The following is a 16197-nucleotide window of genomic DNA, read 5'->3' on the forward strand; positions in this document are numbered from 1 at the left end:
GGGACTAGAACTTTCCGCGGCCGCGGGCGGACTCTCGCATCAGCCCCGAGCCGCCAGCGCCCGCGACCAGCGCCCCCAGACCGCGGCAGACCGCCGACATGACCCACTTCAACAAGGGGCCCTCCTACGGGCTCTCCGCCGAGGTCAAGAACAAGGTACGGGGGGCGGCGGCGCGGGGGGCGGCGGCGCGGGGCTCGCCGGGCTTTGTCTGCGCCGGGACGGTGGGGCAGGACGGGACGGGACGGGACAGGACGAGGCGCGATGCGATGCGGGGCTTCGCCACCTCCGGCTGCTGGCGGGGGTCCCGCCCGGCCGGTGGCGGCTCCCGCGCAGGGATGCTCCCGCAGCCGGCCCGGGACAGCGCTGCCCTCCGCGGCCCCGCTCCGAAACTCGCCGCCGCGGCGGAGGCTGCAGAGCTGTCAGCGCCGGGCAGATCCGCGTGTGGACCCGTGTTTCGCGCCGCCGCCGGGGCTGCACCTGCCCGTGCCGGCAGCCCCGGAACGGGGCATCCCGCTTGTCCCTTGTCCTCCCGCCGGGACCGCGCGGGGCGCGGCGCTGGGGCGCGCAGCCGTTCCGGGGCCGTGCGGGGGCCGGTGCAGCGGAGCGGGGGGCAGCGGTGCCCGGCGCGGCTGGGCCGGGCTGGGCGGGGTGCAGTCGGTGCCCCGAGCGGGGCGATGCACGGCCCTCCCGCCCCCCGCATTCCTCCCGCATGACATCATGGGACATCACGGGCACGGGCGGGCGCGGCCAATCGGCGCGGGCCCCGCACAGACGCGCATTGTCCGCCCGCCCGCCCCGCCCCGCGGGGGCGCACAAAGGAGCGCGGAGCGGGACTGGCTCCCGGCGTCCCGCAGCCCTGCGCCCCGCTGGGAGCCCCGGAGGCACCGAGAGCCCCGGCGGCCGCCGCGGCGACGGGCACTGTGGTTTAGAACGGGAGAAAAGCCAGCGCTGACAGCAGCCGGGCCCCGGGGTTGCGCACGGCTTTGCCGAGGTTTTTCTCATTGTGGAACAAAAGGTGCCTGATGTTGTCCTGTTATATTGACTGTTACCTTGCAGCGATTACCTGATAAGAGGAAAAACTTTTGCAATAAAAATGACACCGCTAAACAAGCGGGGATAAGTTGGTGCTCAGTGTCTTTATTCACAGGCTTAAATTCTAAACGTGGTATTTAATAACCAGTTGTTTCACACACGGCTGGTTTCAGGCTTCAGTAAATCCCCAAATCCTGTTTTACTTGTAGCTGAGTAGAAAGGGGAGGAGGAAGAAAAGTAGTTAACTTTAAACATTATAATTTATGCTTTACAAAATAAAGTTTTGTCTTTTTTTTTTCTCTACTGGCTTTCTCAGGATGGTTGTGGGTTCTGCTTGCAAAGTTTGATGACATCATGTAACCAAATGTCTTCCAGAGCAGTTGCTTCCAGCATGTAACTTAGTGATTTGTCTACACCATTACACTAAAAAAAAACACTTAAAAAAAAAAGACTGAAACATATGTTGTGTATTACTGCATGTGAATTAGGAAGAAAGTAGATGCTCTTCTACTTTAAAAAATATTGACAGACTCATGTAGCCTTAATGGTGATCCCTTAATGGGGACAAGATGGGAAGAAGGTCTTTGTTCTTTCTTTCAGTTTCTTATTGTCATCAGCTTCCTTAGGGCCTCCTGAGAGGAACTGTTCCAAGCCCATGCATTAACAGAGGGTTGGAAACTGATGTATTTCATACCTTTATGCAAAGGGCCTTCTGCTTCATCCTGCTGAGTGTTGTTTCATTCGCCTTCTCTGCTTTCTTCAATGCCAATATTACAGAAGGATAGATGTTCTAGGGCAGCTTCAGTTTACTTGTTTGTAGACTTCTGCTGCAGTCCTTGCAAATGTCAGTGCAGCAGTGCCATAGAAAGTAATTCAAGTGTGCCAAAGATGAATGAACTCGTCTCCTTTCAAAATAACAAGCAAACAAAAAACCTGCAATGAACAACAAAAACTCCAGAAAAGGTGTGAGTTTGAACTTTTAGAATGTTGTTCTTATTGTAAGAGATTGAATTTCAAAGCAATTCTGTTATATACAGGTATATTGGGTACTTCCAATTTAGTGTCTTTCGCATGTCTGTGATTATACGTGTCTGTTTCTCTGTATAAATCTAGAGTATCAGCAAATAATGTCCCTCTAAAGATCAGAAGATCCTTTTGTCTCATGAAGATTTGAAGAGCAACATCTAGTTTCCTACTTTTGGGGCATCAGTCTTTGCTACTGATGCTTTCTAAAACACTGGCCTTTGTGCAAGATACTGTGTTATGGGCTTTTCATTGTGGTATTAGGGTAGTGTTTGTAAGTAGCTGTAGTACCTCCCTTCTTGAATAACAGTTAATGTTAGGTACCCTTGTTTGAAATTTTCATTGCTAATCCTCAAATAGTGTTTTTCTGCAGAAAACAGGCTTTTTTTTAAAAAATGGTTTTTAAGAATTTTATTTAATTGATAAATTCAAGATTCCATCTCTAAGCTTAAAATATTTTTTTTTTTTAGTTTGGTGTATAGGGCTTTTTTTTCCTTTTTTTTTTTTTTTTGTCCTTTGGAGGCTCTACCCTTCTCTTGTTTTGCTCCTTACCTTAGTTCACACCAATATGGTGTCTGGTCTCTGTTATGGATCTGTTTTCCTCATTCCTACAGAGAAAGCATGGAATTTGTGTACTGGTTCCCAGCTGTAAGGAAACTTGTCTGCATGAGAAATGTGTAGGTAGTCAAACTAGTGTAATCCCTTTGAAGCTGATTCCCTGTTTACTTGAGATCACAGAAGATATTTGATCCAAAACAAATATTCAGTGAGGAGCCCTGCAAGCTGATTGAAATGGATGGTTTCTTCTGCAGGCAAGAAATAATTTTCTTCTTGAGCAATGGGAGAGTTTCTGCAGTACGTGAGTTTAGCATGGCATGAGATGAGGATGCAATTAGGTAAAGCTACAAACTAGTTTTTATATTTGTGTCTGATTTGTGCTCTATTGTCTTGCTGCATAAGGTGTGGAGCAAACAGGAACATTGGGCAGGAGAAGGAGAGGTTCATTCAGTTGCTTCCTAGTGACTCCACCTTTCACTTTCCCATGGAAATTTTATTTGTATTGGGCAGGCATTTATCTTCTCCTTCCGCTTATGTTTGATACAGTGCCAGTTTCATCTTCATAAGAAAGTAAGGATAGGCAGAAATATGGTTTGTATGGAGAGTTAAATTTTGCATAGCATTTGATTATTCCATGTCCCTGACCTTCCTTCCAAGCCACCCCCGTGTCAGGAAGCTGTCACTGGTCAGTACCATTTTCCAAATTTTTTAAAGACAGCAGAGTAACTGAGGTGAGTTATCCTGTCCCTGCAGCTGCCACCCTGAAAGGTCAAGCACAAGCAAGATGGAAGAGGAAGGGAAACAAACTTTTTAAACAGAAGGCTCTTAGACAAATGAAGCCTGTAAACAAAATATCTCCCTATTTTGCAAGTGTGCAGGAGGGCAGTAGTACTTCCTGCTTTCCTTCTTGAGGGCAAATACAGATTAATGAAAAAGAATTGAAGTGTCTGTGCTGAATAATGCTAACCAGTCCTACTTATGAATATTGTGTTCCTCTTGAAACTGCTGAGGAGAAAATTCTTCTCCAGTATTTTACTTACTACAGACTAAATAAACAGATTTAATTGCTTTGTCCAGAAATTACTTTCCTTTATAAATGTTTTTATCTGGGAACCAGATTTGAATCATTAACTTTCAGATTTTTTAATTAGTGATTTAATAGTGAGGTAAGTTTTGGCTGCCTGTAGTTGAACTATTAGGCCCTCTCCTTCCTCTTTCTTACCCCTCCTTTCAAAATAATATCTTTTTCCATCTCAAAATGCAATTGTTCATACCTTGTTTTACCCTTCCATATTTCTTCCAGGTTATTCACAAACCTTTAGATTTGCTCACTGAATTTTATCATTCTTAGGTAAGAATGTTTGCTGCTGCTAAAGTGCATTTCTATTAATGTTTTCTGAAATTATATAATAAAAATTGAGACTGTATTTGATAAAAGCAATGAAAACATAGACTTTGAGAGCAGAGGAGGAGATCCTCTGTCATCATAGCTGACAGCATAAGATCTCTGCACTCCCATTCTCTTGTGCAAAGGTATCTTTGTAACTTTTAAATAAGTAATATCTTTTATTTACAAGTTTTGAATTAAATTCAGGTGTTTAATTTAAAATACAATCAGCCTGCATGACCATTTGCATTATACAAATCTTCATTTTGTTGTATAGGGAATAAATTAAAAAGTTAATATTTTGGTACTGTCAGAAATATAATAGAAATTCATACTGAGGAGGGAATTCCAGAGGAAATGGCAGAAGAATTTGTAAGAGAAAACATTAAACTACCAGCTTGCTCCATTTAATTTGTGGTTTCTGATAGTTGATCATAGCTCTTGAAGTTAACACTTCCTAGGTAAGCATCAGTTTCACTGTGGAAAGCATTAAAACTTTTCTCTTTGTGTGCAATTCCTGTATTTTTTCCAAAGAACTGTGAAATTTTTTTCTAGCTGGATGCAGGTTTTGGTAACAGTTCTGCAGTTCATAACTTTATCTTTTATATTTGTCAACTTCCAGAAATCTGAATGTGTTAATCTTCAAGCATCCTGTTTTTTAATGGCTGTTCCCAGTCCTCCTTTATAATTGTGATACACAGAGATAAATGAGTTGCTGAGTGAAAACTTCTGCTATAGTTTTAGTCAAGAAACTGTCAACTAGATGCGTAGAATGCATTTGACACAAGAGAAAAGTACTTAATGGTACAGTTTTGATAATTAAGTCAACAGCAAAACTGTGCACAAAACATAAATATGACAGTGGAATAATTCCATAGCTGAACTTACAGTTAATGTTTGGCACAATAACTACATATATCACTTAACAACACATTAGAGATATAAACAATGACAACTTGTATTTTGTCAGTTAGTCTTAAGATGCATTTTTTTAATGTATCAGTAACCAATTTGTGAGAATTCTTCAACTTATTTAAAATATCCCTGCTGGTTACTTCTTTCTGATACTTAGTTTTACCCTGGCTGACAGTATTAAATTTCAGTAACTTGGGTTCAACAACAAGTACTAGAAAATGGTCCTGCTGCATGCTGCCCTCCACTTCCAGACCATGGAGTGTTCCTTTTCTGGGCAGAAGCCTCTTGCACTTCTGAAATTGCTGAAACATGAGTTGAACCTCTTGCTGGAAATTTTGTAGAGGAAATTTTTTTTTTAAAGAAACCCAATCAATCACTGGGTTTATTGAGCAGTAGTAACCTATTGTAAGATCCCACGTGTAAAGAGTTCTCATGTTGACTCAGAAGTGGTATTAATGCAGTAGTATTAATGCAAATTAACATATAGCTAATCAATAGCTGTATGTTTTGGTTAGATTTTTTTGTTGTTGTTGTTAAAGGAGGAAGGTATTTCAGCAGTGGAGAATCTTAACTGCAGTATTTCCACTTACCTTCATCCTTTACTGTCTATCTCAGTGTGTCTGCTCTATCTTGATGTGTCTAATCAATTTTCCTCTTTCACTGTTAGCATCTCAGGACAGGTCTGCTCTCTTAGGCATGATCAGGAGCAGGTTTCCAGTTCTGTGGCTACTTCAATAGAAGTATTAATACTACAGCAGTAGTAAGTAGCCCCACAAACAGTTACAGACTGATGTGATAGAGCATTGGGTTGCCAGTTCATAGCAATGATACATCTCTTTTGACAAGAAGCAGAAGCAAGTAATTTTTCATGGAAACACTTCTCTTGCCAGCAGCTTAGATATTGGCACTCATGCCACTTGTTTAAAGCCTCATGTTTGTAGCCGAACATTGCCTGTTCTGTGCACTTGCCCAAGTCCACAAACATGGAGACTCGCCTTGGGGAGCCCTTGCACAACCCCACAAGGCAGACATATCCTGTACTCAGTGTCACTGGTCAGTAGCCCCTGAGTAGGTGAGATCAAACAGACCTGTGAAAGTGGCTGTCCCAGTGACATCTGGCAGTTGTTGCTGTAAACCACTGACACAGGAGTTAGTTTCTTTTGCCCAATGGTTTAAATCCCCAGTAGATTTTGACACATCATCACAAAGCTGGCAGTTGTCTTTTGGAGGCCTCATATGTCTCAGAACCGTCGCTTGGAGCAGTGCACAGCCATGCTTGACCTGCAAGGCATGTGTTGCTGCCCCGTGAAAAGCCTTGAGTGAGGGATGTAATTGCCAGGTCTGTCTCTCGGCTTACACTGTTTTTTCAAGGAGGAAGGGATGAATGGTATGAGCTAGCTGGGATCAGCTATTGCTGCCTCATGAACATCAGAGCAGAGGTGGAGCACTAAACCGGTCTGCTCCTGTAGATGTATGAGGACAACACAGATAGAAAGTGCTAGTGCTGCCACCAGCAAAGCATGGGGCCTAAGTAAATGAAGAGTAAGGATGTTTGCCAAAAACTTTGGTTATGTTTAGCCTTAGTTCCGCACTTTCAAATATAATACATGCACAGAAAGTGCTTTAAATATGTTCTAGTGTATTAATGTATTATAGTGACCTTTTTTTGTGGTGGATTAATAAAATTTATACCGGTGACACAAAATCATAAAACTTGCTAAGGTTAATTTTTAAGGATATAAGTATCAAGTCTTGAATCCTTTTCTTGCAAGCTCGTACCTCCTATGTTAGAACACTTCTGAAGAGAGCAGATAGAGTTTGACAGTCATGACAATTAAATAGGATTAGCAGTCTCAGAAAATAAAAAGTGATTTGCATTACAGTAGTGCTTACTTGTTTAAAATTTACAAATGAATGTACTCTTTGTGTGGTTTTAGATTTGATTTAGTTTAAAATTTAGAGAAAAATACTATTATAGTCCTGTTGCTGAGTCAATACCCTTAAAAGATAATTGAATGGATGTATTTTTTTGGGACAACAGCACATCATTGATTTTTGTCTCCCTTTGTCTTTTTTTGACAGAACATTAATTTGGAGGATTTTTCTTGTCTCCAAATAATTTATATTCTGCCTTGGAAAATGAAAGATAGAAACTTCTTTGTACTCAGAATTATTAGCTTCTGTAGCTGCATAACACCGTATAGACTGGGCATCTGACACATCCTTTTAAGGCAAACTTTGTAGAGATTCCCATCCCCTATGGAACTGTACAGGAAAGGCCTTCAGTAAAAACGGGCTTGAGGCCAGGACACGTAGGGCAATTTGAAACAGATTTTTTCTAAGTGAGATCATGTGAAAATCCTTTTTCTTTTCTTTAAGAGGGACTCTTTTGCTTAAAAATGCTTTTTGTAAGTATCTGATTCTAAACAACTGTTAACTTGTGTAGCAATATTCAGCAAACGCTCTCTTTTGAGTAAATACTTTTGGTTTTGCAGTAATGCCTCGTAGTAACTTATGTTAGTGTTTCTATTTAGTGGAGTGGAATTACAGTGTTTTTCTCAAAAACAGTTTTGACTTTCTTCAGGTGGGTGGTTCTATGTTTGGGGCATTTTTTCCTGTTAAAAAACCTAACAAAACAAAAAAAGCCGCAATAACTATTTTTTTTCTCTCTTTTTTTTTATTCTTTTTCTTTTTCTTTCTCCTCCTCCTTAAGCCAGTGCAGAGTTTAGTAGATATCTGGAGGGGAGACATAATTAAACTTCTTGTTGCTTATATAAAACCAGCTCTTACCCAAAGCGGATGCTATTATGGATGTATAAATTACAAAGACTCAAAGGCGTTGGTCACACTGGAGGAGCTGGCAGTGAGAGAAGGCCATTACAGTGAGGCATGAAGTGCTGCTGTCACAGCCACGGTCTAGTGCCCTGTTTGGACTCTCACCAAATGCCGTGCCTGGTCCCAGCAGCAGGGCCAAGCATGCTTTAAGCCTTGGGAGGCTGAACTGGCTCCGGTCACTGATACTCGCTCGCTCCTGGAAACAAGACTTTGACCATTCAGTACCTTTGCTGCTTCCCTTCCAAGAGTTGACCCTGTCTTCTGGGGTCAACACACAATTTTTCTTGAGGATTTTATTTAGGCAGACAACCTTTTGATTACAGAGTAATCCTTAAGAGGTATAATGAAGTGAAACTGTACGTGGCTTGTGCGTACACCCTGCAGAACCTGAACAACGAGTATTTTCCTAGATTTGGGCAAAAACTAAATATTTCTGCACTTCCTTGCTGTTCTGAAATGCTTGCATGAAGGTGGAATCTTTTCTATTGCAAATCCTAGCTGGCTGAATTATAGATGAATTCTAAAGAAATCTTGCTGCCCTGCTTTGCATATTCATGCCATGGCTTGTGCCACGATAAAACTGGACATTACTACTGAAAAAACCTTATTTTGCTTTTCTCTCAAGAAAGTTCTCCTGTTATAGTGCTTTCCTGTTGATATTTCCACTGCTACAGCCTCTTATTTATAGACAGAGAGCGTTATCTTATTCAAGCAAAATAAGGAGCACTAATTTAAATGAAAAGTATTTTTCTGTTGTCCCTAATCAGTTGACTAAATACTAGAAGCCTTCACATAAAAAGGTAAGACATAATATACACGTGCATTTGAGAAGGGATTTGTTTATATTTAAATGTTGATGGTGAAAGGCAACTCCTACCTCTCTGCTAATACAGACCCAGAACATTTTCCTTCTGTGTTCTGCCTATGCTTAACATGAGTCTGAGCTCAGGCCAGTACACACCAAGCAGAAAGATGTGTTGGAGCAGGACCTGCACTACAGCTCCTGTTGAGATTCCCACTGCCTGACCATCCTGAGCTGCCACTGCTTTGGTTAACTTCATAACCCTGTGGGGGATCAATCTGAAGTTCTGCTGTATATCATATCTGAGAGTCAATACAGTGTTAAGTCAACGAGGCATATGTAGTTCAGGCACTTATCTAGTGTTCTAAGACTAAATGTTCTTTGCTTAATTTTGCAAGAAGCTGTTCCCTTACCTTGCTAACTTCGCTGTATTAATCATGCCTCATACAAGTAAAAACTACAAGTAACTTATTAAGAAAATAAAGACTAATGCCTTTTTATTATGATCTATCTTAACAGCAACCTTTATCATTAATAAATGATGGTATGAAAATGTTTGTGGTATGGAAAGCTACTTCTACTTGAAAGAGTCTAGCAGGTTTTAATAAAAAAAAAAAGCAACACTGTGAGATTAAATATCAGAGGTAAAGTACTGGTACTGAGCATTTTGTTGTACAGAAGAATAATGGAACCTTAATAATTGAGGCTTGAGATCTCTGGCAGTCAGTTGCAGCACAGCATTGCCCACACCTTCTACTGCTTGGGTATTTCAAACCTCCTGTCAATTCAGGTGTGCAGCATAATGAGACCACAACTTGCCTGAGTTTTGGATGCCCTACCCACCCCCAGCAGTGCCAGCTGTTCTTTCTGCTCATGCTTAATTGCTGAAAAATGTTGATTTGGAAGTTCCTACAGGGTGTTGAATCAGAACCCCCTGCGTAGGAGTTTGACTGTCTTTCCTTCTTTCACAGTAGTACTTTCTTCTGTACTCATAAATTTCAGCGTAGCAGGCTTATGGCTTGATTTGTACATTACTAAAACTACATTTTCATTAAATAAAAAGTTGAGCTACAAGTTCATCTAATCATAAATTTTGTCACTCTGTCTTACTTTTCTTAGACTTTCTTCAGTAATCTTCTACATTTCCATGGTAGGCCTTTAAAGATGAATATTACTAGAAAATTAAGTAAACATTTTCTAACGTGTTTATGGTCATCACCTGTTTTTTAAAATATCATTTTAACACTTGCTATGTGGTTAAAGCACAGCTTGTCTGGGTGGCCATACCAAAATATTTTTTGATGTTTTCTGGTTTATAATGAACCTTGTGCATCACTTACTGAACTTTAACTGGTCAGAGATATACATGGGAAGGGAGAGGGTGAGGTGGAAGGCCAGGAGCAGCAGGTTATTATTTTTTGTGCCAAGTTCATTCTTCCAATATTTTTGCTAGCAGTAAAGCAAAACAATAGCTGAAGCAGCTGGTAGACAAGGTCTTCTAAAGCTTAGGTTATAAAATCTCTATTTCTTGTGCTTCTGCTAAGAAAATTGGCTATGGGGAAGATTACCTTAACCAGAAAAATGTGCTATTTGTGAATTGAAAGATTTTTATCTACTACCTTTATAAAATATAAATTTAGGCAGACCTTGCTATCTAGAAGCAGCTAAGGAAATTCTCAAGAAATCACATCTTTCACCTAAATTACAAAAAAAAAAAAAAGCCAGACTGAATCATTATGTGCAAGGATGAAGTGGTGGTAAGAATGAGAGAAACCTATGTTTTCTTTATGAATACTTATCCCAGGCACCTCTCAGCCTGTTCAGCTAATGTGAGTTCACAGAATTAAACTGGCACTGGCTGACAGGCAACCAAGTAGTATCAGTGCAGTCAGTGGGAAAAATTGAGCATTATTAACTGGGAAATGCCTGTTACCTCAGGACCTGCCATGTCATCTGGTTCCTCTTCCAGTCGAGCCCGTGCCTGGGATCACACCTGGCAACGAGCAGTCAAGTGTCTGAGCTTACTGTGTGGGGGTAAAAGAGGAGCAACAAGAGCAGAGTCTTGAGGTTCACCTTTGGGAAAAGTGCTAAGAAAATGCAGCATGGACTCTGTCTTTGCTGGAGAGGAAGAAAGAACGTGCATTTTGAGGAACTTTTTTAGCAACACGTGCAGTGACAGACATCAGATTTCTTTAGACAACTGTTTTGAGAGGTGTGTTTGAGTTACCAATTAGCTGCTTGCTGCAGTAAAACTTAATTCCTCTGGTTTTGGTAAGTGAAGATGGTTAGAAGAGAAGAAAAAAGGTATGGAGAGACTCAGACTGAAATAATCAGATTTTGTGGTCCTATTTGGAAGGCGAATTTGGAAGACTTGGCAACACAGTTGGGCCTTGGGGAAGGGCTAGAGAATCACCATACAGTGTGCTTGTGAAATTACATATTTTAAAAGCCATTCTATTGGGGAGAAAAATAAGTAAACTTGAAAGAATATATAATTTCCTGAATTTCTGCAGTAGCAATAGATTAGAAAAGTATTCTGAGAAAGATCAAGTGATCATTGATGGTACTGTTCTGTTTGCAGGCTCTGCCTAGGCTTTGAGAACTACTGTTCCACCAGTCTCAGGAGATGCTTCCTAGGTTACTACTAGAAAAACTAAATTGTTTTCAGATGCTTTGGAATTTTTTTTCCGTTTATGCACCAGATTGTTCTGTAAGAATTTTTTTTCCCCTCAGAACAAGATTAACTAGGCATCACTGTTGTCTGTCAGTATGGCAGACTACCAGTATTTTCCATGCAGCACTCAGCATGTTGTTTCAGAAGTCATGACTGCGAGTGATGTCAGAGCCTGCCCAGATTTGCTGTGTCATATCAGTCATACTAGGGGCATGTTTCAAAGCAAGGAGAATTCAGTTCCCATCAGGGAATAACAGGCTTTTGTGCATCAGGTTAGATTTTAGCTGAGAAGAAATTTTGTATCTCAGTGGTTTTTTGAATGAAAACAACAATGATTTAAAATAGTAGGTAGTGACTACTACTGCAACCGTGTTCTGTGAAGAAATTTAAGTATTTCAGCAATATACAGACTAAATAAATAGTGCAAAAGAACTCGATACCAAGAAGTATAATGTATGGTGGCATAACCGGAAAATGCTACAGTTGACAGTGGAAGCTGATGACTAAGGAGAATTTGACTTACAAGCCAGAAAACTGTGGCTATGACAAGACATGATAAGAAAAGAAGTGCAAGGAAAATGGGGAACAGACTTGAATGGGTGAAGGCGTTGCAGTAGCACAGCTGCCAAGAACGAGAGGGAACTGGCATTCAGTCCCAAGGGCAGATGTATGTCCAAGTTGTTAGTGCACTCTGGGAGAAGAGATGGTAGCATTTGCTTCTTGAATAGTTTGCAGGCTGTCACAAAGTCTTACTGGACAGCCAGGAAGTAAAACACTGAGTTCTTCCAGCCGGCCGATCTGGCAACAAACGCCTTGCATGGCTACAGGTATCTGTACTTGTAAGATGACTTGGAAACTTTGAGGCATGGCTTGTTCTTACTTCACAGAGTTTAAACTGGTGCCTATGGGAAGAATGCCAGGAATTTTGGATGGATAGTCATCCATCCCTTCTTTAAGGATTGTAGCCTAAATTTTGATTTACAGAGAAAGCTGTGAGCTGTTGGCAAGGTATCAGTTATGCTACACATAACAAAAAAATACTGTTGAATATTATCAAAATGGATACAGCTGTAAATTTTTTGTGCTAAGTAGCACAGTGGGATATAGTGAGATCTTTCAATATTAATGTTAACACAGTGTTCTCTGCCTTTTTGTACAACAGTCCATAATGACAGAAAAAAAAAAAAGCACGTTCAAATACTGAATGGTGGCTTTCAGTTTTCATCTGGATTTTTGCATTCCCTTTATCCTTGGGTTTCTTGTGGACAAATACACCTCCTCTGACATTTGTTTTGCATGCAATCCAGGTCAACATACCTGAAATTAACAGGGGATTTTAATTTGTCCTTAGGTGAAAGGTCATTGGGTTGATGGCTCACGTGGCAAGAAGCTTCACTTGACAATCATCTTGGTACCCTGTCACTTCCTCTTCTTAGCCGCTTTCAGTAAAAATCAAACCCTTGTATTTTCCCCACTGTCTTAGGTTCTCTGTCTCAAGTGAGAGGGTATGCTAATTATTTACTCTATGATTAAATACCCAGTGATTGTGTCATTGCCACTCTCTGTCACCTCTGCAGCTGAAGATTAGATATGTACAGTAACCTATTTACACCACAGAATTTTAACCAGAAAGTTTTAACTTGGTTGTATAATTAAAAAAATTAGAAAATCCTTCTCCCTGCTTATGAGAAGAACATACTGTTCTGCGACTCTTTCTTGGTCATTCTCATAGCTAGTAATTTCTTAACACTTTTCTTGTCCCAGGTGTTTTGCCATGTAAAATTTAGATATGAGATTCAGAACTGTGTTCTGGAACAGCAGGTGAGGAACAGGAATTTTGGAGAATAATTTGGGACTAGCTGTGGTCTGCCTAAGTCCCACTTCTGAGCAGTAAGGGCTTCCACGAGCTTCTGCCTTGATACCAGGAGAGAATTATGCTTTCATCTTTCCCCATACTACCATAAAGCCTTGAAAGGGGGAGCAAAAAGATCTCTTCACAAACTAGAGCCAGGCAAACAATAAAGAAGTTTCAGCATTGGTATCTTTGGCCTCAGCAGGACAAATCACTGCTCAGGGTAGTACTTATTTCAGTGCAAAGGATGTTTGTACTCAGCACTAAAACCACAGCAATTCAGTTTCACTCAGATAGTTCCAAATTAATAAACATTGAAAAGTTGATATGGGACCAAATTGCTGTTTAAAGTTAAAACTGTACAACCTTAGGTCTTAAAACCTGGAGTTTTCCATTTATTATCTTTATTTGCTTTCAGTAGTTTATGATCTAAATGTATAATATTAAAACCCCTGGCTAAACATGGATTAAATTCAGTACAAGGTGAATATGCTCCTCTAATTATTAGAAATTCAGTAACCTTTCTCCACTGTTTTTTTTTTAATTTAAAAGCTAGTAATTTTGTGTCACTTTAAACAAAAATATGGGCCATATCAGATTTCTCCCACTGAAGAATGTTAACATCCAAAACTTAGAGCTTTATCTATTTTTCTGTTCACTTTGGTGAAAAAGTATATATGTAACCTCTTCCTATGCTATCTTGGAGTAAAGTCCTGGTTATTTCTCTTACTGTACATGGCCTCGTACTTTATTTACCTTGGAAAACCACAGCATACAACCTACTTTGCTACACTTTTACATGTATATAAATCTTAGGTTTTGTTGACAAATACAGTTCCCATGATAGAGTTGTTGATGCACTTTGACAAGCACATGCTTTTATTGTTAAAACTCATGACTAGAGAGCAGTTTTATTCAAATGCCTACTAGTACTTTAAATTTAGCATGCTGCACTTTAAACTTTTGACCCCTGCTGGGAGGAGAAAGCCTAAAGCTTTAGTCAAAAATTTCATCAGAACTAAGAAGTGCAAGCTGATATGACACGATGTGTAACCTTGAAAGTTTTATCTTTTTTACCTACTTTTTAACTTATTAAGTTTTCTGCTTTTTACACTGGGAGTAACAAACAGTGCAGTGTGCTTAAACTCTTTCTTGAGATACTGTTACACTGTTTTTCCAGAGTAGCAGCAATATGGACAGCTGAACTCTTAAACTGGAGATTTGGCATACATGTAGCCCTTAGTGTACAGTGTGTACTGTGTAATTTGGAAAAGATTAGTATAAAAGGACAACTGAAAGTCCATATGCTATCAGTTATGGTGTGAAATACTGTTTAACATCATCACTCAAACTTAACATGCTACAGGCACACTGAGTAACTTCAAGGGATACAGACAGATCATTAAAATTGGCCAACATAACTTTACTTGTTTCCAGGAATTCTTATGCTTGATAAAAACAGTGATGATTGCTGTTCTTGTACTACAGAGGGAGGGAGGATTTTTACACTGTAAGAGGTCCCAAACAGGAAAGTCTTACCTGAACAGAACTAGGTGTGAGAATCAGATGTGAATTTCCCAGAGGAATCAAATTTAACCCAAGGATTCTAGCCTGAGGCATACATTGGCATAAATGTATGTATATCGGTTTGTAATAGGCAAGTAACACCTAGGATTTTCCTTCCACAACCTTGAATCACCTATAATTTTAACCACTCATATAAACATTAGTTTCCTTTCAAAGATATTTCTAGCTATTTAATGTATATCTCTGAAACGTCAACAAAAAGAATAGCATTTACAACTTCATATATCTTTCAGCATTTGTCAGAAGAAAGTAAAGAAATTAGTAGTTGGCTTCCTGCTATCTTTTTTTAAACTTCTATAAAATCTTTATATCCATTGCTACAATTGAATAATTTCTACACTATTCTGAAACTGTAGCTTTTTTTCATGGCACTGATGGTACTTTGAATGAAGCTGCTTAGCTACTGCTTTCATCTTCAGTAGACAATGTTTTCTTTTTCTGTAGACTTCTAAGACTTAAGTCTCTTCCAGTATTTATAAAGTTCAGTATTTATAAAGGATCAAATGTTGGCACGTTGATAAGTAGTAGTGAAAAAAGACGTAATTTTTTACATTTATATTGAAGCTTCCAGCTCCACCCCGTAGATAGCAATCAAAGGAAAACTGGAACAACTCTGATATACACATGTGGAAAATATGAAATATTCACTAACTTAGTGTTACATAACTTCTAGTTGTGCCATTGGGAGTAGAAGAACTAAGAATTCAGAGCAAGCATAATACCTTGCTTCTGGTAGTACCTGATCTGTCACTCTTCCTGTTTTTAACCCCTTCTTCTCATACGTTTGAAACCTAATTCTAAAATTTTCACATCCCTAGCTTTTCAGGTAGATTGAGTATAATTTGCAAAGAAACTAGCACCCATTTTTACTTTTTGTAACCTAGTTTCCTACCAGCTCAAAACATAGAACAAAAATGTTACCATGTTTAAGTCAAACTACACAGTAGGTGAAGACAATTCCAAAAACTAGCAGATTTAATAGTAATGCTTTTAGTGGCAATAAGACAAGTCTCCTCCCATGTATAAGCATTTTTTACTTCCTATCTCTAGATAACCACTGTAGTGATACCCCAAAACAATTTAAAGCCTCTTGAAAAACTCAAGATTTGAACACATGGTAAAGTACTCCAACATAAAGTAAATACTTTTCAGAAGTGATAAAATTCCATCTGATTACTTCTAAGTTCCCCAAGCAATGGAGGCAGCAATTTAATATTCAGTTCAGTTGTAATCTCACATATGGAATGCACTTAGTATTAAATGAGGAAAATTTTTCCTTTTCTTTTATATGCTTGCCAGGAAAGATTAATATAGCCACACTTGCAGAAGTCTTTAGGGTTCTTACTCTTATTGGCTTCCATATTTACTGACTGAAAAGAGAAAAAACAACAGCAATGTCCTCTATGAAGCTGTGAACTTCAGTTGGCTTTTCTAGTCTGCTTCTCATCTTAGCTATCTAATATCCAAAAGGTGTGATTAAAAAAAAAAAAAAGTAATTTTCCTTGTCATCTTGTGCAGAATACTGCAAAAAA

The 16197-nt window shown here is 39.8% G+C and overlaps 1 protein-coding gene across 1 annotated transcript in view; it reads left to right on the forward strand.

The window, feature by feature from the left end:
• Nucleotides 1-16197, forward strand: part of CNN3 (calponin 3) — a 22989-nt gene continuing 6792 nt past the window's right edge. Inside the window, exon 1 of the mRNA XM_017827173.1 lies at nt 1-653. Coding sequence (XP_017682662.1) covers nt 99-653 — 555 coding nt within the window. The 5' untranslated portion in view covers nt 1-98. The remainder of the gene's footprint in view (nt 654-16197) is intronic.

The sequence above is a fragment of the Lepidothrix coronata genome, unplaced genomic scaffold, assembly GCF_001604755.1.
Source record: "Lepidothrix coronata isolate B3197 unplaced genomic scaffold, Lepidothrix_coronata-1.0 Scaffold136, whole genome shotgun sequence".
NCBI classification, from domain to species: Eukaryota; Metazoa; Chordata; class Aves; order Passeriformes; family Pipridae; genus Lepidothrix; species Lepidothrix coronata.